At 42.2% G+C, this 24,125-nt stretch overlaps 1 protein-coding gene across 1 annotated transcript in view; it reads right to left on the bottom strand.

Annotated features, from left to right (window-relative positions):
* Window positions 1-24,125, bottom strand: part of OSBPL11 (oxysterol binding protein like 11) — a gene marked incomplete at its 5' end in the record, with an annotated part of 40,935 nt that overhangs the window by 16,515 nt on the left and 295 nt on the right. Inside the window, 5 exons of the mRNA XM_084264376.1 lie at window positions 928-1,129; window positions 4,639-4,821; window positions 5,831-5,910; window positions 6,653-6,828; window positions 7,863-7,931. Of these exons, the coding sequence (XP_084120502.1) occupies window positions 928-1,129; window positions 4,639-4,821; window positions 5,831-5,910; window positions 6,653-6,828; window positions 7,863-7,931 (710 nt within the window). The remainder of the gene's footprint in view (window positions 1-927; window positions 1,130-4,638; window positions 4,822-5,830; window positions 5,911-6,652; window positions 6,829-7,862; window positions 7,932-24,125) is intronic.

The raw sequence follows: 24,125 nt of genomic DNA, 5'->3' as shown, positions 1-24,125 counted from the left end.
TCATAAACTATTTTAATATAGTTTTAACACTTTTACACAACATTTTCTTCTTCGAAGGCAAACTAATTACAGCTCTGAAATAATAAGTGTTGGCAAAGTAAGTACCACAAATATGATAGGAATATAGGAAAGATAAGGTAAGAGATAAGGTATGAGTGTACTTTGTTACATACTTACAATATCTACTGTATCTGTTGTGTAAGACAAGCATTTGAGAATCCTCAAAAGCTTTTTGCTCACAAAAAGCCACAAAGTAAACACATGAAGAAAATGTATCACTGAGAGTGATATAACCTTTAAGCAATTTGCATTTGCTTACAAGCCTGTTCTGGCCTCAGAATGGAATGTGACACTTGGCACATGTTTTAGACTAGGATGGGAACTGAAAATAAGAACACTGATATATAAACAGTATTAATAACAACCTGTGTAAATACAGAGCTTTGCACTTTAAAGCTTAACTAGAAACAGAAGCTACATGTGTAAATGTTTATAATAGGTATTTAGTGTAAAAAAAAGTCAGAAAAGCATCACATTGGACACCACATATCCTAGAACCTGCAACCCCATAAAACTCCCTCTCTACTTTTCCTGTTCCTAAGCAGCCAGTTACATCCCAAAGGCAGCCTTCCTGTATGGTACCTTACATACTTAATTCTGTTATGAGATGCTCTGTGACAGTTGTTAAAATTATGCAGCTGCTGCCACAAATTTCTCAACAGAATAAAGAGTAAAAAAAAGATATCCAATACACACAGACTTCTACCCCACTCCAGCAAGTCAGACTCTGGAAAAGCTCCCCAGAAACCAGGCAGCCAGCAGTTTCCTCTGCCCATGTGAGATCGGATTTAGTGGAACAAGTGTTTTTGCAAGGAAAGGATTCATATTTATTTCAGAGTTCTACTGTTTGTGAGCATCTATACCCACCTGCTGGTAGGGATCCCTTTTGTTGAGAAGCGTGTTGTAACTGGAGAATATGGAAACAGTCATTTAAGCAGTTCATGGTTGCCATGGAAGTTGCTTTGAGCATTAATAGGTCTTGATCCAAGGATGTAAGGTGACCGGAGACAGGAAGGCATTCTATGCTCCTGATCAAGTCTCTCTGCTGGCCCTCAGCCTGAGACATCATCTGCCAAACAAAACAGTCATCTATCAGGTGATGGAACTGTGTTGCAAGAGATGTGTTTAGCTGTGCACCCAGACAGTCCCAAACGGTTTCATGATGATAACAAAACCACAGGGTGAGAGATGTATGTAAAGTTAACTGTGCTTTTTTTTTTCCTCTGGATGCAGCTACTAATGAGTCATGATGCATGATGAAATTCCCACAGTAATATACAGCACCTTATTAACAAGCAACAGAATATCAAAGTGACTTCAAAAAAAGAAAAGGAAAGAGGAATTTGAACCTCATACTTGCTGCAGTCACCAAACACTTTCATGTCTGGTTGATGATGGGAAGAACCCCATACACACTCTGTGTGAGAAGCATTTACACTCTCTACTCTGCACAGCCTGGAAGGGGATCTATGAGTTACTGTGGGTATACCCACTGTCTGTGGGTATCAAGATCTTTTCACTCCATACAAGGGATCCAGCAGTTTAAAGGAAAACACCTGTATCACTCAGTCTGGCTCAAACCATACAGGGTTCTCATTTATTGTCTACACTGCCATGACACTTCTAATCACTATCTCACTGCTTAATCTTGCAGAGGGGATTAAAAAACAGCAGCACATGGTAGTCTTCCAAAAACCTACATGCTTCCCTCTTTGTACTCACTGATGCAAAATACTGATCGATTTTGAATCACAGGGGTGAATCTATACATGTTAGTCCCTTTTCTAAGGAGATACAAAGAACACCTGTGTAAGTGGACAGCATTCCTCTGTGAGCATTCTGTGTTCCAGTGAAGAAACCAGATTGATTTAGCAGAGCTGCAGCAGAATTTCTTTAAAGAATCTGAGAATCATTCACACATTTAATTGTTACAGGACTACTACATTTTTTAATTCACCAATCCTAGCAGTATCTTACTGATTTTTTTTCAGTGCCTTTGCCTGCAATCCCTTCCAGGAACTGCTTTTAAGAACTTGTGCACTAAATACTTAAGCAATATGTATTCACCCAAGTTCGTGGTATGTGCTACTTGGAACATTTTAGGGCTTGGCTACATAGCATGCTATGGGGTGAATTCACAGAGCAGTGGCTCTTTGCAAGTGGAGTTAACTGTGCAGTCAGCATTAGCATGTCCCAGGAGCGACAGGGCAGAAAGCTATTTAAACACTTAAGTTATATAGCTTTGCCTATGCAAACACAGCAGCTGCTATCAGAGCATGTATAATTTTCTTCCAGTTGTGAACACACATCTGCGTGCAAGGTTTTATTTCCAATACTTTGAAAAACTCTGAATAAAAAAAGTGAACAAAACAAAACCACAGAAACTAAAACCCCAAAACCAGACAGATAATTAGTTGTCAAATCACCACAGTCCTTCCAGTGATCTTTGCTTTTAGGAATTTACCAAGTGGTAGCACCCAAGCACCTCATTTCAGGGTCAGGCTGGACAATGGAACAAGCCACACTACACCCAACACTGAAGCTCAGATAGGCACATCTATCTCCCTTTTAGAAGGACACACTTCAAACAGTCCTGAGTTTTTCCTCCTTATATACTCAGTTTAAATAACACAGCAACAAACAAAATTGTGCCAGGGAGGAACAGGGTTGTGATTAAAAACATAAAATCCATCAGATATACACAGGCTGCAGTTCTCACCTTGCAAACACAGGCACCTGCATTTAGTGCAAGTCAGCATAAAGACCCTCTTAGATCTCCTGTTTCACAAGGTATCCAAGTCAGCAGCATGACACATTCGGCCAAGAACAAGAGAAGTGGAAGGGAAAGGGACTGACAGAGGTCCCAGCTATGGTGCAATACATGGGAAAATCTAAAAGGGGCACTGTGAAGCAGATGCTTTGAAGGAGAAGCTGTTCTCCTCAAAGCTTCTCAAACTGAATTTGTAAGTACTCAAGCTGTATCATGCTCTAGTGTAACAGGCATGCACCAACCCTTTAAGTATTTCAACTATATCTAAAAAAACCCCAAACATCAGGATTGCATCTAACAAGCATTTTAGCTTCAAAAAAGGCAAGCAAACTAACTTAACTCAGAAAAATCATTCCACTTCCCATCCAGTGAGAATCCCAATTAGAGGATGCAAGCCACTACTGCAATCCTTCAGCTCACACACTCTCGTCTTTCCTCCCTCAAACTGTGAATGCCAGTCAAACAGTTAAGCAGCCATTTCTGAAGCCTTACCTCACTTAGAGGTGGCTTCTCAAACACCAAAATACAACAGGTAAAAGAAAGAAAAACTGCTAAGAGAGCTACTAGCACAAATTCTGTAAATATTAATTCTGCATTGCTGCTGTTTTCATGCAATAGGTAGGAAAGTGCAAATACTACTTAAAGGTTTACCATATGTTGTAATTGTACCACTCTAGTAAGAAGTTTATCACAATTAAGAGGTAACTTGATGAATCAAACTGAAAAGCAACTGCCTGTAAAGATTCCATTTTAAAATTAACTTAGAAGACAAACTTCCCTTTCAGAAAACAAAGCAGATGAAGCAGCTCATTAAAAACAGAAGCCACAGGAATGCTAGCTGAGGTTTTCCTGGGTACCTGGCAAGACTTCACATGTCTTTGCATCAGCACAATGGGAGAGTTTACAGCTATGAGAGGATACAAACAGGATGGGAGCGGTTAATCTTTTGCAAGAGCAGACTGCTGTGGTCAGAGAGATTCTAAAGGTGACTGCCTCTTTAGACCTTGTCTAGCCTACTGAATAATTATGCCATAGCACTTGATTTAAATCAAGCAACAATGCTGATGGCAGCATACCATACCAGGGAAAGTATTTTCAATACCTAGTCACAGCTTCCCACTGATGAACTTAAAACGGTGCTCAGCCACATATTTTAAGGTTAATGATGCTCACAATACAGAGCACTCCTCTGTCATGGTTTGTCTAAGTTGTAACTACTCACACTTCCTAGATCCTTATTTGCTAAATTCAAAAGCTCTTCTTTAAACTTAATTTTACCAAGAAGTGTATCACAGTACACTAACTACACTGTGACCATTAAAAGAGTCATTAACATCAATGTTACTTCTAAGTTTGCAATTCAGAAACAAGTTTTGGCTTGGCATTATCTTTAGATTTGCATGACCTACCCTGTAAATATTCACAAGTTAAATCAAACAGCAATCAGTGCATTCTGTCAGTCAAGATGGAAAGGCTGTAATTTCTGGTTTGTGTGGGGTTTTTTCCCCCACAACATACACTATACCTGAATGTGTAGTGAAAAAAGCCTGCTTCTGAACTGCTCATTTTAGTTTGCCTTCTCTTCAGTCACATCCACCCCTCAACAATTTGTCCACATGAATTAGCATACCAGAAAGCAGTATTAGTACTCACAGAAGTCAATCATGACCAATTTCTCCTTAGTCATAGGAGAGAAAGGTAAAGTAGAGCTTAGTCAATTCTGCTATAGCTTGACATGGGAAGAAAACAGTGTATGATATAACAGTATCACAGTATATGACGTACAAGACAACTGAAGGCATACAAACCTCTCTGACATCTACAAGGTGATCTGGCTGCATCATAGGAACTCTTTTTCCAGTGGGCAATCTGTGATGTCCAACACTGAAAAAGGAAACTGCATTTTGACTGGGTCGTCTCTGCACTCCGGGAGAGTTGGCACTTCCTTGGGATGCAAGAGAGAAGCTGCGAGATTTCAGAGGAGGGTTGTTCTAGTGAATAAATAAGGATATTGAGAAACATTTACAATTAACTCCTAATAGCCAGAAAATACTCTTATTTGAAATATACAGGATAAATCTTTATTCTTTCTAGAATAAGGACAAATGACAAATCCCTAATAATGTACTAGTACTGAAATAAAGATTTTGCACTATCTGCTGACACTTCCCCTATTTTATAGTCTAATTATAAGCAATCTGTGAAATGAGATGGATCAATATATGTATCCTTTCTCCAACTTGAAAATTAGTCCTTGATCTGCAACAGTACTAGAAACTGACACCTAAGAGATCCTACAAGGATAGAGTTCGAGTTCACATTTAAAAGAAGGGGATTTGATTTAGAACTAGTCATTGAACTTATCTCTTACAACGAAGCCAGCTACAGGGTGTTGATCTTAAAAGCCAGGCATTACTCTGGTATCAGAATAGGTGTTATGCTAATCAGGAGGTTCTGTAAAATACACTATATTCACAATGAACACCTAGTTTGCAAATGAAAGCAATAACCATCAGATAGAGTGCTGAGGACCTGCTTCTCAAATATAGCAATTCATCCTAAATTTATTTGTGGACAGTTGAGTTGGGTTGTTTTGTGGTTTCTTAAAAAAAAAATTAAAAGCAAAGGTTAAAAAAAAGGTAAAGCTTCCCCCCTGCAAAAAAAAAAAATCCAACAAAGAAGCAGAACCACTGGAAAATACTGGGCTAATACTCTGATCTTTCAGTTCTGACTCCTGGTCTAACAGCAGCTCACCAGTGCTCAGGGAGGCACACTCAGCTCTTCAGAAGGCAAACAAAGTTCATTTGAATTCATTCTGAAAGCATATTTCTATTACAACTCATCTAGCACTAAGAAAAATGCTTCTTGACACGAGTTTCAAGTCCATCCACACGCCCTTTTGTAGTATTTGCCTTAGATAACAGGATAGGTGTATTTGCAACTACTTCCACCACCAGGCTAAAGTTATTTCTGCCCACAAAAGTATCAGTCATACAATACCTTTCCAATAGCTTCCGTGTGATGCTGTGTGCATATCTGTAGCCTGCTAACCCAGTGCTGCCGTTCTTTGGCATCAGAAGCTAATAAAAGCAAACCAAAAGGATTAAGTAACTGAAGAAATTGCAAAGTGTGGGCAAGAGAGACTGCTTAACTCTTTAAAAATAGTCACAAGACTAACTCAACGAAGTTTTTTTAATCCAAAACTTGTTCAGATGACCTGTAATTAGCTATGACATTAAAACAAGTTCAACATAGATGGCATGTACTTTTTTCCTTTTTTAGATTTTGTAACACAAAAAATCATTTCAACAAATAACAACTCCTCTCACACATATTTTAATCTAACATGACAGATTTGCCTGAATTAGGGAATGGCAGCAAGTCTTCAAGGAAAGAAATACTAAAAGATATTAACCCAGATTTCCATAGCCTAAAAATCAGAGAATGGGCTCCTATAACCACAGGGCAGCTAACAAACTGATCAGGAATAATATATTTGCAAGCATCAACACAACTGTTACCTGCAGTGAGTTAAATTACACTGATTCAAAGTTCTCTAAGGATTTTATACATGAAGACTAAACCCCATTCTACACATCTGAAGTTCATGGCCCTCTGAAAGTCAAACCCAACGAGTGTGGAGCTGTCCAGACACAACGACAGTTTCTAACTGAAGAGCAGGATGGAAGTTTCACATAAAACTCTCTATCAAGCATGTTCTCCTGTTTTGGCCACACAGACAAGCCCAGCAGAGCAGCCACAGGTGAGAGCCAGGAGTGTCCTCTAGTGGAAGAATCCCCTGCCCAAGAATCCAGGTCCTACCTCTTAGTTTATACTGCTCCCCACTGGCTGCATTGACTGTAAAGGTGTGAGAGTCTTCATCACTGGGTGAAATTACAGCTCCGGCTAGCTGCAGGGTACCCCTGGGCTTCAGATGTCTGGACTGCTCATTGACAAAGTACTCCAGGAGGCCAGCATCGTTGTTTAAAACAAAAAATCTGCAATGACAGCAAAGTAAAGACACTAAATAACATCACACACACCCCCTTTTTATTTGGGGGGGGGGGGAGGGAGGGGGAGAGGAAGAGGTGGTGTATTATAAGTTGGCACAGACGGGGTTGGGACTTAAAGACCCGGGTCAGTACAACCCCAAATATATAACTTATGTCCCCAACAAGACTGCACAAAAATTCTTAACCACTTTTTTCCTCAGAGACCAGGGGCTGCACAACCAAAGGGTGTTATTGCAGGATTTTGGACATCAAAAGAATATTCCAAATCTCTAAGGCTTAATATATCTTTAAACTACATAAATTATGGGTGAACCAGCTCCAGATACAAAACACTGAAACTGAAGCAATTCCAAATTAAAAAATAGTGGACATTGTGCTCTTCAACTATTTGAGTTTAAGGATAAGTGTATGGATACAAGTCACTGCATGCCAGTGGTAGCACAGGAATTTGGCCGGTGTGGTATGCTAAGGATTCAAATTTTAATTTGGTTGCACTTTGCTGCTCTAGCAACAGCCTCAAGCAGGAAGATTGACCAGAGTTTCACCTGTCAAGAAAAAGCAAGTTATTGCAGGGGAGACAGACATCTTCCCAGGGGGACCAAAGGGAAAAGCTCATTTGAAATTGAATTTTCAGTAGAGAAGTGTTACTAATTATTATAAAATATTATACTTTTTTAATACAATAGCATGATTTGTCATAAAGCTAAAGACTCAGCAGGAATAATACAATATTTTTAATGGAAAAAAGAGAAAAAGTTAATGCTGTACTTTTTTTATATATGTAAGCTACCAGAGGAGTTAAATGCTTCATATTTCTTATGCATTTTTTCCTATTCATGCCTTAATATAAATACTATTGATCTACATGTTAACTTAATCTTTACTGTAAAAAGCATAAGACTTCCATAAAGTTTGCCTAGTATAGAAAGGGAAATCCAAGTAGCATTAAAAACTGTGAAAGACATTCATTTAGATGCTGCAGAGACCAATATTATTAAAAAGCAGCAGGAAAGACTTACCGGTATTGCCAGCCAGTGACAAGATTGGTGTATTTCATTAAGTAGCCATAAATATTTTCCATGTGATCACTAGTTTAAAAAAAAAAAAAAAAGGAGATAAGAAATCTAACAATACAAATAGATTTTAGCTCTTTCCAGCTTTTAATCATTATCCATTCTCAGGAAGTGAATTTTCATCTTCATTTTTAGAACAGCACTACCATTTTAAAAACACCAGCACAATAGGTTTTTCCAGCCTAATTGCTAAAATATTTTCATCAGACAGTTTAACCAGACTTCCTGAGCTCCAAATAATTTCAAAGTGTAATTAGTTTCACCAATACTTGAGTTTTATTCATCAGACACTTCTGGACACATTTGTTTCAGGTAATTAATGACTTAGTATCCACATTTCTTCTGTTTCCTGCTCCCTCTTTTAAGCAATCTATGTATTTTTGGACTTCTGAACAAAATTAACTTTCACTAGCTTATTAAAAGCAACTTGATCACGGTGACTAACTAAGAACAGTCCCTAGGTACTCCTACAGCAATGTGGTTTTATTTACCTTTAACGTCCAGAACCCTTTCCCAACTACAGGAACAATCATGCCCTTGAACAGATGCTCTACAGAATACAACACGTGGGCACACGTCACACCAAGATATTCCAAAATGTAAAACAAGAGCCAAAACATCTCCTTCTCCAGTCTGGCAGGAAAATCAGGTAGTTTCTCTTTTGAAGCCTCAATTTGCAACCTCCACCAAGACCAAAACCCTACTGAGAGCACCCGGCACAGATTTTAGTATCACTACAGGCAAAATACATTGCCATTTCTGAAAATCAATAGTCCTAGACAAGGCTTGTAAGCCTTACAGTTACAAACTAACCATCTTAAAACCACAGTTTAAAGACTTAGATACTGTATATTCCCATAATACCAGAAATGCCACCTCACTGCCTTTGCCTTTTACTGTAGGGCACAACCTTCCATTGAAGAACACACTCTCGATAGACAATTCAGGTCCAGCATGAGAAAAAATCCAGCATGAGAAAAAAATTCAATGGTGAATTGGAACAACGACCCAAATATCAGATATTGGCCACTTTTTAAAACGAAGCTTATATTTAAACCATCTCATTTAGATTTAAAATAAGCATTTCTGCAGGTCATAGTATGTTGAAGATGAAATTAAAAGTATTCAGAGTCCACTGGTGCAGCAGCCTGTCTTGGCTGATAAGAGGTCAAAGTCTCCCAGTATCAACAGAAGTGGAAAGAGAAGGAAAACAGGGCTAACGAAGCCAAGGGATCACCAGTGGATTTTGGTTGCAAACATAGGTCAAGTATTGGGGTGAATTTCAGATACTACCTGAAGCTGCTGTCTAGACTTCATTATAAAAGTGTCAGTATCATTGGATTAGTTAGACACCTGGCAATTCAATAAATACAAATAGATTTCATCCTCAAGGAAGTTATTGATGATGCCACTGATGAAGATAACCTCAGAGTACATCAGTGCCACATGAATCAATGCCACATCATGGCCATTCAGTAATACTACTCAGAGGTGCAAGAATGCACATTTTTGAAGAAAAAACAAGTCATTGATTATTAATTTTACATTTAAAACAAAAAAAAAAAAAAAAACCATGTTCTAGCTATTAGCACAGCAATCAGTATTGCAGTAATACCCTGCAGTGGAAAGCAGCCAGCAAGGCTGTCTAGGAATTTAATTTCTAACAGCTAATTAAGTGGTACTACAGATAAAAATAAAACCAAAGGAGAGCAGAGGGTATTCAGGCTATCTGATTCTGTAAACGTAGAAAAATGCTAAGGGAGACACAAGGAAACTCATCCTCTGCAGACGCCTCTCATTTGTTATTATTGGCATAGGAGGAAAGTACAGCTTAGACTTGCTGTCTTAATTTAGCTGAAAATGAGTTTGCATAGCAATAAAAATGTATGAGCTTGGTTTATAATCATCTGAAAATTATGGCTAGTCACAGCTAATTGTTTTTCAGCTTCAGTGAGTGTGGGCTTCACCCTCGCTTTCCAGTTAGACACCATACAGAGCCCTGCACACTCAGACTAGGGCCACTGTGCTCCCCCATTAACTACCATGTCTAAGTCACAGTTACATTTAGCAGAGCCCAAGAAATGCCAGAAAAGTACTGTCAGACTGTAATAACTACAGCAGGACTATACACACAGCCTTGGCAGTCCATTCACTTGACAAGGATTAATTAGTCAGCCTTTGATTAAAATAATTTGACAGCTTTGTTTTGAGTGTGACAGATGAGACAGCTGGTATTGCCAGTCTTTAGACATAGGAAAGAGTCACTGTAGAAGGGAGTGCAGCCCCTTCAGTGATGAGCTTCCACTTCGAATAAGCACTTGCCTGCATTTTGCCTTCATCCACAGGATTTTCACTTTGACTAGACTCAAACTTCTCCAAAAACCTCCACTCCAATAATTCATATCTCTAGCCTCAACAGCCCCAAAATTCGATGGTTTAACTGAAGAACTTGGATAAACAGCCCCCAGGAGAAGTCTGAGGAAGCGCCTGAGGTCAAGCAAACCAGTCACCTCTGGCACTGTGGATGCTGCCTATCTGTAAGGAACACCTTGCAGCAAATGAACACAAGCACAAGCACCTGATGTTATACCCACTGACCAGTTGTGCGTCAGAATCCCCTGTCTGGCACACAGGGGGTACCCAAACCCCATATCTCACACAGAAGAGCTGTAACACAATGGACAAGGTAAAGCTCAGAAGCACATTTAGCAGGTATCTCCCATGCACAAGATCACAGAAACATACAAAGAGCACTGATGGCCAAACCTCAGTGCAGAAGAGCCCAACAAGCAGCAGTGGTGGCTGGTGTGGATCCCCAGGCACACAACAGTCAGCTGCCAGGGGAGTTTGTACAGACTGACCTCTGCAACTGGAGCAGAATATAACATACGGACTGTCAGGATGAGAGACTGAGCTGTGGTTTGCTTTCTGGGACACCAGAAAACAGTAGAAGAGACAACATCCAAAGGGATGGAGCATGAACAGAAGTCCCTGCTAAATGAGCCGCCTCTTGGACAACACTGATCAAATTATTTTCCTTCTTCAGTTCATGCATCTCCAATAGAACTAAAGAAACCCAGAACACTATATTTAGCTTTCACCCTGACGAAGGCTGGGACAACTTTTAGCACCCATGCAAGTGCCTGGGTGCCAAAGTGCCAGGATTAGCCTGCCCAAAGGACATGAAGAACTCAGTTGATATTTAAAACATAGACCTTTGAGTCTAAGGGTTTAGAGGCAAACAAATAAAAGAGTAAATCCATTCTGCAAATCAGAATTCACAAGGGGTAAATGCTACAACTGTACATGAACCCGTTACAGAACTACAATTAACTTCCTAAGCTGCTCCTGGTAGCACTAGCACTTCCCTATGATCACAGAAAAACACTCCATTATTTATGAACAACAAGGTCATGGAATTACAGCTAGAGCATTTCTTCTATTTCAAGATTAGTGCCTCCACAGCAAGAGTTAAACTAAAACATTTGTTGTTGTTTAAGCAGTGCTGTAAGGCAGTTAACACTGGGGGAAAAGAAAAAAATCCAAACCCACAACCTGCCAGTAATATTTCGTTAGTATGGCGTTAACAGCAGAGCTCTTCAGAGCACTTCAGAAGGGTTTTAAGATGGCAGACTGTGAGAACAGGAGTTAGAGCTTCAGGTACTGGCTGTGCTCAGACAACCACAGCACGTAAAATACAAGTAGGGTCTTTCTTAAAGCCCTCCCAGCATCATTTCTAAAGAAACAACAGTAAAACCCATCTCAAAGTCACCCACGTACTTCAGAAGCCTCCACGATTCCCCACACTGGGGTTTCTTGCTTCTAGAAAATATTTCAGAAGTGATTTTGACACTGAGCAACTTAGCTCAACATTGACAGCACGGCCTGACTGCACCGGGCTCCTTCCCAACTTCAATAACACCTTTGCACTCACGCTGCTGCCCACGTGTACGTACACACACCTATGGGTATGCGTATCTTCTCACAGCCAAGATGCTGCTGTTGCTATTTCAAAACGCTTGTGGCTGTCTCAGATTGCCAAAGGAACAGCAACAGCTCAGGAACGATGAGTCAACAACCCCCAAAGTCCTCATTTCTGTAGAAATTCACGTGTCCTGTTAAAGGAGGACACACACACACACACACACACACACACACACACACACAAGAAGTTTAAGGAAAATGCTAGGCAGGAACTTGCAGTACAACATCTGAACTCCAGCCCATTTCCCAACCCCACCACCCCTGCCTGCAAAATAAAAACAGTCCTTAGGCTGAACACCACTGAACTCAGCTGTCCATTTATCACACTTCAGTTTATAAATATTATGAGATGGTCTGAAACTGTCCCTGTAAGCAAATGACTGAAGGTTATGAGAAATTACAAACTGGTTCATACTCTTTCCAGAGAACTATCCCTCCTCACCTTCAAAGGCGCTTGCCACAAGCCAGATTTCTACATATCTAAGTGCCTCTAAAGCATAATAGGAAGAAAACATTCTTAAAGGATTACTGTTCCTTCACTTACACTTTTCTAGTTTTATTTATCATTTGCTAGATTTATTTATCCTTTCCTAGTTTTATTTATCCTTTTCTAGTATGCCTTTTAAGTTGCAGCAGCTGTCAGTGCATTGCAGGCTGGTCTTACAGCCTGAGGGAGGAATAAGAACATGGTAGTCAGGCCAAATTCCCCCTGTATCCTGTTTATGTGCAGCATCCGAGTCTTGAACGCAGATGCTGATGAACAGCTGTTCCAGAGTGATGTCTTTGAGGAGCTTCAGCCAAGACACCCAGTTCACACCTGCCCAGCACTGGGCCAACATTTTCTCCATGAAGATGCAGAAAGCCTCACTGTGCATTTTCCATACCACTCATGGTAGAGCTCAAAGAACCCCACAGAAACAAACCACCACCAGCAATAGCACAAAATTGCTGCCCTTCTGATGATTTTTAATTTTACTGAGACCCAAAGAGCACTGTGCATGGTGCTCTGGGCAGCCAGGTCTCTTAAGACCCAACAGATGTTTGAAGAGCAAACACAGCGGTCAAAGGCTTCCCCATGGACTTGTGTGAGGCCTGGCTTGAAGTGGTAGCTGAGCACATCTGGAAGGACTGTTTTCAGCAGGAAGGACGATGAGGAGCTCAGAGGCCACGCAGATGTCAGGGAAGGCTCCTGAATGGGAATCCAGCCTCCATAGTTGCCACCACCACCATTACAACAGTGTCTTCAGGCCCTGGCCAAGTCAAGAAGCTCCTTTGTAACAAGCTGACAGCGAGATGCAAAACCCTAGTGAGAGAGGTGGTCTTCAGAGTAAAAGCCAGCAAAGCATAAGGAAAAGGAAGGAGAACAGTGCAGTCCAATGAGTGGTTTTGACTGCTTGGGTGAAAATGGTTACTGCTTTTTCCGGACTAGCTTGTTCATTTCCATCTGCCCACGGGCTCACCATCTGCAGCAGCTTTTCCCCTCACAAACCACTGCAAAGCACTTATCTACAATGCAATGATTCCATTTTCTGTTACCTGGAGGGGAAGGGCAGGGGAAAGGAGAAAACCAACCCAACTTTGGGCTTGCCTTCTGCAACTACAAAAAACACTTGCTTCCAAGAAACCACCACCTCAAGCTCATTCCAATCCCAGTTTGTTAGTGCAAGTGTGGGTTCCCCAGTATACCCACCAAGGCATAAGCCTCAACGTTACTTGCAGAGTATCTACATCAATAAATTAGCTCTGCTTTTCCAAATGGCTTTCAGAAGAAAGAAGCAGCTGACCTTGTCACACAATTCTCTAGCAGTGCCCTACAGTCACCTGCAAAGCTCCTGCTCTTCAGCTCATGCATTTGACAAATGCAAGGGAAAAAATGTCCAACAGTATGACAAGAACATTGGCAGTAGACCCTGGGGATGCTTCAGAACACTACTTGGCGTGCTAGCAACACACACATCCTCGTCAGATGTAAGAACACCTCTTACTATGTACTCCTGCAAAAACATGAGAGCACAGGCATGCATTGGAGGAGAAGTGCACACTTGCCACGAAGGAAGGATGCAGCAGAGCCAAAAAAGAGCCATCAGCTGCCTGGGAGCCCAGCATGATGCAGCCAAGGCCTCCTATCCCAGGATGAGGGGCTCTTTCACTACCCAGCCTCACTGGCTATCAAACACAGCAGCTGCTTTTGCACCTAAGAACTAGTATTGATAGGAGTTTAAGGGGAATGGTAAATCAAGCTTACAGGGTTTTTTAAAACCAACCTAATTAGACTTGCATTCAAATCTCCTCTTTTGTGCATTAATGCCACAGGTCAACTATACACAAATGAAACTGTATTGTAACACTTTGCAGGGTAACAACAGAAAAAAGGAAACAGACAATATTTAATTAGTAAGTAGCAAACCACTGTTCTCACTGGACCACTGTATAGCTAATTATTTAGCTACTTTGTCATTTAGGGAGCTCTTTAGCTCTCAAAACACATCTGCCTGCCTGGAACACAAATCGCAGCAAGTTTCAGCTAAGCAACCTCTCTTGCATGTACACAAACACTCCAAGTCAGCAAGAACTACACTCACATACAGTGTGGATCTGCATCAGCGTAACACAACTGAGGCACATCTGACCCCAGAGGCAGCAGAAGCCCTGCAGATTGTTCTGCACCGATGGCTCCTGCCCAAGCTGTCAATGGGAAAATAACAGCAGATTTAGACAAAAACATTTCAGAGCTGGCACATACAAAAAGTAGGCACCTCAAAAGGTCTGAACTCTGCACTGAATACTCCTGGAGAAGGATTGTTACCTGCAGCTTTATTACCATTTCTCTTATCAGTAGCTACCTTCGCACACTGTAATGCACAGTTTCACATATTATTGTCATCAGAACACAAAACGTCTCTGAACTCTAGTTTCTGCTCAAACAGACAGTAATGACATAAGAAAAGTAAAGCAAACACACTGACAGATAAGCATCTTGGCAATTTTGGACTTTGTGTTACCCACACCACCTCAGAAAGCAGCAGACCCTGGTAAGCACTATTCACAGAAACCTCTGCTGTACTTAGTTACTCTAAGCACAGTCCAACATGGTTTAGCTTACTACACGTTCCATGCCAAGGCACATTTGGTCTGCTTCTGGTCTAGTAGCTCTTATCCTATCAGAAGGAGAAAGATATCCCCTTCAAGTTTTAAGCTGTATTTGTAATTATTCCTTTAAAAAGATCACATTGAATATTACACATTGCCATCCTGGCCTTTTCAGCAATAAAACACTGGCTATTAAATGGGAGGTAAATACACTGATCAGCCACTCCAGATAACATATTGTCTTATTAATAATTTTTGAGCATTTTTGAGCCATTACAGATTAAATACAGGGTATAACAACCATTACTACCTTCTAAACAAGCAAGAAAACACTTAAATATGCAGAAAGACCATAAACTTGGAGTACAACACAGGCAAAAACCTGTGTGGCCCACCAGAGTCAAGAAACAACTTACAATAATTAGCAAACAGTTACAAGCAGTGCACCTCAGGGGCCAATACCACTAAATGCCTCTGAGCTGGGTGATGGATCAGCACACACACTCTGCAGCCTCGTAGGTGGGATCAAACCTTGGGGAGCAGACAGGATGCAGTAGGGTGGGCTGCCTTGCTGGGGAAACAGGCTGAACAAGACCACCTGAACTTTGACAAGAGCAATGCAAAGCCTTTTGCCTGGAATGGACTAGGCTGCAGATCAGTGCAAGCTAGGTATGGTATGCCAGACAAGAAAGGGCTGAGGGATCTGGGTCTGTTCAGCATCCTTCAGAAGCAGGGGAGGCTAAATGGGGATCTCATCGCTGTCTTCACTCTTCCCAGAGATGTACAGCAGAAGGTCAAGTAGCAATGGTATCAAGTAGCAAAGAAATGTCCTTGTTTAACATGAGAAGGATTCTTCACAGTGATGGCAGGGGGTAAGCCCTGGGCCAGGAGGCCAGAGAAGCTGTGGCACCTCCTCCATCCTTGGAGACACCCAAAACTCAACCAGCAGCCTCAAATGACCTCTTCTGACTTGGAAGCTGGTTCTGCTTTGAGGAGGAGCTGGAGTGGAGATTTCCCAGAAGTCCCTCCCAACCCAAATTATTCTATAATTCTTGGATATAGAGAAATTAAAGAAAAAAGTATTCCCACTTTTAATTAAAAATTAAGGCATAAAGTCCTCAGAAGGTTTAAAGTTTTAATTAAGAAAGCGCATGTGTTAACCACCCATGATTATGACAACACATAAAAAGGGCAGGACCACTTTCTTGTTCAGTGCTTTAAGCAGACAGTGATTCTCAGAGAAGGAATTATTCAAAACTGCTCCCTTTCATTGTGCAATGAGCATCAGGCATTACTCACTGGTCACTCCTGTGCTAATAGAGAGTTTCCTTACGGTCCTCTTGTGCTTGTCATCGACATTTACCAAGGAGTCGTGTATATACAGGGAACTGAGGCACCATGAATTTCCAACCTCTCTTAACCCTGAGTTAGCTGTGGCCCAATTTGTATTTTCTTCACACATTCAAATCACAGCTTCTCCTGATGTCAGCTGCAGCTGTGACCCTGCTAAAGTTTTGCAAAATCAGAGCCAACTGTTCTAAACTAGGCCTCGGAGAAAAAGAGGAACACACAGTTTAAAGAGGAAAAACAGTTTAAACAATACGACTATTGCCACAAAGGAAGTCAGAAACCAGCTCCTTAATACAGCATCCTGCAGTTCTGCCCAAAATATCTCCTATTTTCTGTTACATTTCCACTGCAACTAATGAAACCAACTTCCCAGCACATACTGGGCTCTTCAGGAAACTGATCTGTCTGCCTAAACTCAAGATTTTAAAGACCTCCAGCCTCATTGAAAACTCAGGAATTTATACCTGGAAGGAAAAAGAAAAAATGCATACCCTTAGCAAAAAACTCTTCCCCCAGACACTGACATTCCTGCTTCAAAGCAGTTTGTCAAATATAAGAGTGTCAGCTTCACACATGTGAAGAAACAGCTTTTCTCCTGCCCTGCCCCAGCCTGCCCTGCCCTCCCATTTCGGCATCAGACACCCAGTACACAATCTGAAGTGGTAGCACTACCAGCAGGCAGCGATCCCTGACAAGAAGAATTCATGGGCACTGGCAGATGATCAGAGCACAAGTCAAGGCAACGTCCTGAAGTAAACAAGGGGCCTTGCACACATGCCCTGATTTTCATGGTACGATGAGTATGGCACAAGAACCTGCCCAGGCTAACAACCTAACAGCAGCAGCTGGCACTTGCTGCTGCTGCATTAAGCAGTGTGATTAGGTCAGCCACATGCAGTTTGTTTTTCATCTTCTCTCTGGGGACAGAACGTGTGTGGCAGAGCAGGATGTTAATGTTGTAGGCAATTTTAATTAACTTGCTACTACATAATTACATTAGAGAAGGTGAAGTTGAAAAATACCCTTTGCATTTAGTGAATGACAGACATTTGCAACAGTCATTAACTCCTGCAGACATCCATTCTGTGGAAAGCACAAATTATTTGATATTTATAAGCTATTCAAAAGTTCATGCTTCTTCAATTTAGCTTAATTTGAACTCTAAATGAATATCCCAGTATTAATGCAAGTATCCTTGTAAGGATGCCAGAACCAACTCCCACATTTGTCACCCCTGCCCCAGAGAGTGTTACAGCTTGCTCATTCAACACAGGGATACTCAGAGAAGCAAGAGAGGGACAGTGCTCTTGACAGCTGCTCACAGAGGAGCCAGGGGGGTGAAGAAAGGAGTACAGCCCTTGCTGACCTGGTTAAGGAATTGGGTTCAGGTTCCCTTATAAAACATCAGCCATCATGAAGCTTCAAGTTACCCAAACCTGTTTCCCCAACCCTAACTACTTATTAGCCCTCACACAGAGATTTACTTCTCTTGATTTGCAACACATCTGAATTTCCATCTGCTCCAACCCCATTCTTCCAGATCATAAACACAAGTGTGGACATGAATGGCTCACCTGACTTTTGAGAAGTGCTTGGGGCTTTAGCAACTGGTAAAATCAGCTTGGTAAAAGATGGCCTTAACATTTTAATAACACAGAATGGATCCTGAGGTGGATATAACCAGTTGAGCACTTTAAATACAGGCTCCTTGTCTATTCTAACAAGCAAATGATGTGAACTGTAGCATTTCTAAATTAGGGTTATGAACATGGTATACTCTTTAAGCAAAGACTCAAGTGAGGATAAGAATTTCAAGCACTGAGTGTTTCAGCCATTTCCCTCCAGCATATCAAATGTGATAGCTCTCCTAATCTGGTTTTTGCTAATAAAAAAGAATACAGTACACAAAATTGCAAAAATAAATCCTGAATTTCACTGCAGCCACTTGACAAATTCTGCCAAGTTCATCACTCCTCAAAAGGCCAGCAACAAGCCTGAAAGCGAGCAGCCAGGGCTTTCTGAGAGCCATGCTGTGGCAAGGCATCTCCACAGATCACCCGAAACAGAAGCAAGGAAGATCAGGGCTCATCTTGCCACAAGCTTAACATCAGAGCCGAGAACCAGCCCAAAAGCTGCCAGCAGAAGCACAAGGGCAGAAGCAGCAGAAGCTCCATCCACACTGGCAGCCAGTGCCTTGACATCACAGTGGCATCAGGCTCTTGTGACAGCAGGAAACTGAGGAGGTGGGGTGGGCTGTAGGAGCAGGGGAAAGTTGAAGTGGGCACAGCCCTCGCCAGAGCTCCCAGGTAAGACCACAAAATCTCAAGGCTGCACACAAAGAAGGGTCATCAATTCCATTGGATACAGAAAAATTTCACATAGGTCCCAAAGAATTCTTGTTCAAGCAGTGCAGAGGGAAAACGAGTTATAAGACTGAGGGGATCTGATTAATGTTTATAAATAGCTGAAGTGTTGGAGACAGAGGGAAATGGCCAATCTCTTTTCAGTGGTCTGTGGGGACAGGACAAGGGGCAGTGGCCTCAAGTTGGAGCACAGGAAGTTCTGCACCAATATGCAGAACTTCTTCACGGTGAGGGTGACAGAGCCCTGGGACAGGCTGCCCAGGGGGTTGCGGAGTCTCCTTCTCTGGAGATATTCAAGACCCATCTGGATGCCTCCCTGTGTGACCTGTCCTAGGGACCCTGCTTTGGCAGGGGGGTTGGACTCAATAATCGCTGGAGGTCCCTTCCAACCCCCACAATTGTGTGAATCCCTGTAATTAAAAGTATGTACCAGTGTACCAGCATTACAGAGAACCATCCTAGAACGACACTAACAGTTACATGAAGGCTTGGGAAGGTTGTTTTCTTCTACTTATCAAGTGCTCGGGACTTTAACTTCAATTCTGGCCTGGTCTCCAGAGTCAAGATTTAATTAGATCAGCTAACACACCCTACTGCAGCCTAAGCAAGAATTCAATGCTTACATTGCTACTATGCTGAGGAAGTGAAGTTCAGAGACAAGAACAGAGGACCAGCAAGGGAGAGGTTTGCAACATGAAGCACTGTACTGGCATTACCTCCTGTAGCTATTTCTACCAAGCTGTTTTCAGCTTTAAAGGCTAAACAGATGACATTTATCCTCCTGAGATAAAATATACTTGGAATGGGACTAAAAATGCATAGGAACTACAAAAACTCTGTTTCCTTGCAACCAAGACTGACATCAATGCCACCCTCAATAGAAAGGATTCTTATCAACACCCACTCAAAAAGACTGTATCACTTTCCAGACACTTCTCTTTATTACTACTAATTAGAGCTCTTTTGTGAGACAGCATCAACAAAAATCATGAGCACTTCCACAGTCTAGCTCAGTCTCACACTTCTGGCTTTCACGTGTTTGAAGTGCAAGGGATTGTCAGTCACCCTCCAAGTTAAGTGGGGATCAAGCTCAGAAATAAGCATTTCCTTTAAAACACGTTATGAAGAAGAATTCCTGATCATCTTGAGATGCAGAATTAAAACATACTCATCTGTTTCAGCTACCAGCTCTCCTGCTACCACACGCTGACCTGCTCACACAGAAGACTGAATTAAGGTCAGTAACTGTTTACTCCCTTTTTTCAGTGTGGATGAAGAGTGCTTACATAGTATCAACTGCCCTTAAAAGAAGACTGAGACCATCCCACATGCTTCAGGTCTGTTGTCCTTTGACATCTGATACAATGTCACTCTTTTAGCCAAAACTCTCCCTCTAGCCCCACACGGAGTAATTCTGCAACACAATCTTGCCTTAAATTGATAACCTAATGACAAGCAGAAGCCAGCCAGCACCAGGAATTCTTGCTGCCATTGTCACCCCTAGGGACAAAAAAAAGAGAGGCAGACACAGACACAGTATTAGCCTAACAAGTTGACTCCTCTCCACAGAAGCTGCTTTCATCCACATGTTTTTCTATGCTAATTCACAACTGTGAATAACCCTGCAGCACTTCTGTGAACTTTTAAGAACAGCCAACTAAAGTTAACTTGCATCCTTAAAGCAAGAGAGACATTCTATAGCGTTTTATAAATATATATGGCTAAATCTATAGTCAGCAGATGCTAAAATCATTTCAGAAATAAGGAACATAAGGAACAAACAAAAATACAAGCTGAACTGAAAAGGAAATTGGTTTTGAAATATAACTTGTAAGCTTAAAAATCAGCAATCATTTGGGAAATTCACAAACATTTTACATGTATTTCTACCAGCAAGGGAAGAGATACTGGGAATCCTTTTCATAGCAGCTGAATTGATTTATGTATCTGAGCACTGAACTACTAACAACATCAGAGGATGGCACATTAGCATGTCTCCAACTGGGAAAGACAATCTTGTTTCTCTAGTCAACCACAGTGCTTTGAACTTTTGATTCTGTAGATAAATGGGAACCAGTTATTTCAAGTCATTTCTCTCAAAACTATCTGAAAGCCCCTCAAGCCAGGCAGGAACAACTTGTTATGATTCCCTGGCATTATTGTGACCAGCTCTCTATGTAGCTCACAGACACAGATTCTGCTTTCTGGTTGTGAACTTGTCATGTTATTTGAGTGACTCTGACTCACATGCCACTGAAGTGCCTGCCAAAGCCGTCTCTCTCACTGCTCTGAAACTACTCTGTCCGTTTAACCTAGAACAAGGCAAAACCCAAATGGTCAAGAGTAAAAGCAGAACTGCTGAATGCAACTAATTCTTACCAGGGGCAGCACTTACTTCCTAGCTTGATTACTACTGGAAATAAACCAGCTGTTTAGAAAGCATTAGAACCTTAAATTACTTTATCACACAATCTCTAATAATTTGAAGCTGTTCAGAAGTCTAATCTCACACTAACTGCTTTTCCTAAATGAAAGCAGGGATACAGAGCCTAGTGTGCAGCACAGCCTCCCAGGCTCTCTTTATCTTCTACCCCTGACCCCAGCCAGGAAAATGCAGCAGAGAGGTGGTTGCTCTCAGACACGCTCTGAGCCTGATCATATATTCATAAGTGAACGGGATAATTTCATGACAGATGTCTAGAGGAGCAGTTTCTTAAGAAGTAGTAATGTCTATTAAGTTTTTTTTTAAAAAAAAAAAAAAAAAAAAGGACCTTCCTGCCCTCTGAAGAAACTGAGCCCTGTGAAATTTGAAAGGAGGCACTGCTGTGCTGGCTGCCTGAGCTCACTGCACACAGGCTGCAAGCAGAAAGTCTGCAAAGGGGCTCAGCTGTATCTCCACATCATTGGAAGTGCCTGGCAGCCTCTGGCCATCCTCTTGTCCCTACTACAAGTTTGGTCTACCTCTATCAGGGCTATTCAAAAGCATTCCTATTATTTCCCCACAAAAAAAAAAAAAAAAATATAAAGATAGACTTTCTGATTATTTGTCTTATTTTTTAGACATGCATTTGTGTTAGTTTCCACCTCCCTGAAAGATTCAGTTTTCATCCTTTCAGGTTCCAGCAGTGCTGGAAATTTATTTTTTATATTTTATAATCGTAATTCCCCATTTGGAGCATTAATGTATCAAGTACCTGCTGTCCCATTTGCCTGACAACTGTGCTACAGCTGGTTTGATACGATGGTTCACCACCTACAGAGCTACACTTCTGCACCAGCTGCAGTCCATGCTGAGCAAGTACTTCAGGATCCCACTTGCATAACTGGGTGATGCTCACACTCCATACTACTGAAGTTAAAGACCAAACTTCCACCATAAGCTCCCACCAAGTCTGTTTCTAAACTCCATACTTTGGACACTGATTTATTATTAGAGGGGTGTCTCTTTTGTCAAATACATTTTAGAACAAAAAGAACCCACAAAGTGAAGACTAAGCTGCAGCATCCCATTTGAGAGAACTTCCGAGGGAGCCAGAGGGGGGAAAGTGTTAATTTGTGGGTAATTAGGAGTAGAGACAAACGAGGGGGTAAATAATTGATTTCCAACAGAACAGAGATTGACAGTGAGGACACCTCAAGTGTCCACAATAATTAGAATAATTCACCTTGTCCCAGTGAGCTAGAAAGAACATCACATAAAAAAGACAAAATAACTTGCACTAGAGTATTAGAGCAAATTAAACCAGATATTGATAGCTGCAAGGAGTAATGTGGACAGTTTCCCCTCAGAGCTGCCAAGCCACAAAACCGCCTATCACTCACTGGCTATCAGGCAGTTCAACTTCTGCCCTACAAGACACAGCACTGAAAGAAGAAACAAAACACTTGGAAGGATAGCAGAATTTCACTGCACAGCACTGACCTGTGCTACAGCAAAAAGGGCTTCAGGCAAATCAGGTCTCTCATCCCTTCTGCTGCCTCTGATTTCACATAAAAATACAGAATACTTTTCCTTTTTGATTGCTGAGTCCTGGGTTTCACACAGACAGTAGGTGCTTGGTCACAGTAACAGCAATTTTAATTAGAAAATCCATATTTATACTGAACCCACAGATTAAAAACCAAAGTTTAAAGAGTGACTGGAAACAGCAGAGAGGACAACCGATAACTCCATCTGACAAGCAGCATTCCCCATTAGAAGTCTGAAATACTGGCCCTGAAATCACTACTCTTCCTTCCTGTGCTAGTCACCGGAAAGGTAAATTACTCATGACCCAGAATCTCTGTGACAATCGAGCTGTTCGCTCCCTATTAAAGCCACCAGGCTCTGAGTGCCTGCACAGCCTGGGCGCTCGCTTGCCTAAGCCATCTGATGGCCCTCCCATCCCGTGCAGCTCACACAGATGTACCACACTCTGGTTTTGCTGTCTCCCCAACACGCAGGAAACAGCAAGCCAGTCCATCTGGGCTGGCAGATGACAGCTTTGGAGATTCTCCATTGGAAGGAGAAGTGTGCAAACTTCACATAACAGCGGCACTTTCAACAGCAACATGGCAGAACTCCAGTCAAGGATGAGAGACCTAAAAGCAGAGATTGGGAAGTCTCAAGCGATGCCTTAGACAGCCCACTGTCAGTGTGTGAGTGGAAACTCTTTCAACCAGAAACCACATCAGAAAGAAGCGTGTGGAATCCCCCTCCCCCCCCCCCCGAATCTCTCAAATGCACGGGCAGGTCATTCAGAGGAAGCACTTGAGTGGGAATTCATTTCAAACTAAGGCTGCGTGCTCGGCTTCTCCCGCTGCCTCCGCTCTCTTTCTGCTGTGTCTGCTGTGCCTGAGTAACCACCCCGCTTTCTGCTAAGCACAGCGATTCTTAAAATAAGTCAGATAAGAGAGAAACTCTGTGCCTGCTCCGAGTTTTGCTATCGGCAACAAACAGAAAGCATCAATAAAATTAAACACCCACACCCCTCCTCCCCTCCAAACCCTGCCATTAAGTTCTTAAAGAAGACACACCGAGCAAATACTTGGCGCAAAGTTCAGCTTTTGGGAAAGGCTGGAAAGGGACGGAGCACCTTGGGCAACTTTGAAGCCGGTCTCCACGTTGTGCGAGGGAGAAGCCCGAGGTAAAAGGCAGGCGCGAAGGCACAGCCCCCGGCAGCGCCTGCAGCCCGGCCGCGGGGCTTTGTGCTCGCACCCAGGCACACGCTTGCTGGAGCCCACTGACAGCCAGCCCGTGTGCCGCCCGCCGCGCCGAAAGGGCCCGAAAAGGGGAGAGCCAACGACCGGGTTAAGCCGGAGGAGGTGTCCGTCCGTCCGTACCCCCGCCCGTCCCCCCGCCCCGTGCCCCGCAAAGGGTCTGACGCCGAGGGAAGGCGTCTAAAGCCGGGACAACCGCGCCGACGACCCCGAGCCCCGGGCA

This window comes from Gallinula chloropus, assembly GCF_964237585.1.
Source record: "Gallinula chloropus genome assembly, chromosome: 5".
Taxonomy (NCBI): domain Eukaryota; kingdom Metazoa; phylum Chordata; class Aves; order Gruiformes; family Rallidae; genus Gallinula; species Gallinula chloropus.
Note: the sequence above shows the minus strand (reverse complement) of the source record. Positions and strands in the feature narration are given on the sequence as shown.